At 48.6% G+C, this 918-nt stretch overlaps 1 protein-coding gene across 1 annotated transcript in view; it reads left to right on the top strand.

Moving 5' to 3' along the window:
• Positions 1-99: 99 nt before the first annotated feature.
• Positions 100-918, top strand: part of LOC111867890 (putative protein TPRXL) — a gene marked incomplete at both ends in the record, with an annotated part of 927 nt that continues 108 nt past the window's right edge. Inside the window, 2 exon segments of the mRNA XM_023858101.1 lie at positions 100-207; positions 703-916. Of these exon segments, the coding sequence (XP_023713869.1) occupies positions 100-207; positions 703-916 (322 nt within the window).

The raw sequence follows: 918 nt of genomic DNA, 5'->3' as shown, positions 1-918 counted from the left end.
TCATCATCATCATCATCGTTATTGTCATCGTCAACGTTATCGTCATCATCATTGTCATCGCCATCGCCATCGCCATCGACAACGTCATCGTCTTCGCTATCGCCATCGCCATCCCCATCGCCGTCGCCATCGCTATCACCATCGCCATCGCCATTGTCATCGTCATCGTCATCAATATCGTCATCGTCATCATCGTCATCGTCATCGTCATCTTCATCATCATCATCATCATCGTCATCGTCATTGTCGTCATCATCATCATCGTCATCATCATCATCATCTTCATCATCATCATCATTGTCATCGTCATCGCCATCGTCATCGCCATCGCTATCGCCATCGCCATCGCTATCGCTATCGCCATCGCCATCGCCATCGTCATCCTCACCTTCATCGTCTTCGTCATCGTCATCGGCATCGTCATCCTCATCGTCATCATCATCGTCATCTTCATCATCATCATCATCCTCATCATAATCGTCATCGTCATCGTCATCGTCATCGCCATCGCCATCGCCTTCGCTATCGCCATCGTCATCGCCATCGTCATCGCCATCGCCATCGTCATCGTCATCGTTATCTTCGTCATCATCATCATCATCAACTTCATCATCATCTTTATCATCATCGTTATCGTCATCGTCATTGTCATCGCCATCTCAATCGCCATCGCCATCGCCATCGTCATCGTCATCGTCATCGTCATCGCCATCGCCATCGCCATCGCCATCGCCATCGTCATCGTCATCGTCATTGTCATCTTCGTCATCATCTTCCTCATCTTCATCGTCATTGTCATCGTCATCGTAATCGTCGCCATCATCATCATCATCATCATCATCATCTTCATCGTCATCGCCATCGTCATCGTCATCGCCATCGTCATCGTCATCTTCATCTTCATCGTCCTCGTCATCG

This window comes from Cryptotermes secundus, unplaced genomic scaffold, assembly GCF_002891405.2.
Source record: "Cryptotermes secundus unplaced genomic scaffold, Csec_1.0 scaffold6494, whole genome shotgun sequence".
Classification (NCBI taxonomy): Eukaryota; Metazoa; Arthropoda; class Insecta; order Blattodea; family Kalotermitidae; genus Cryptotermes; species Cryptotermes secundus.
Note: the sequence above shows the minus strand (reverse complement) of the source record. Positions and strands in the feature narration are given on the sequence as shown.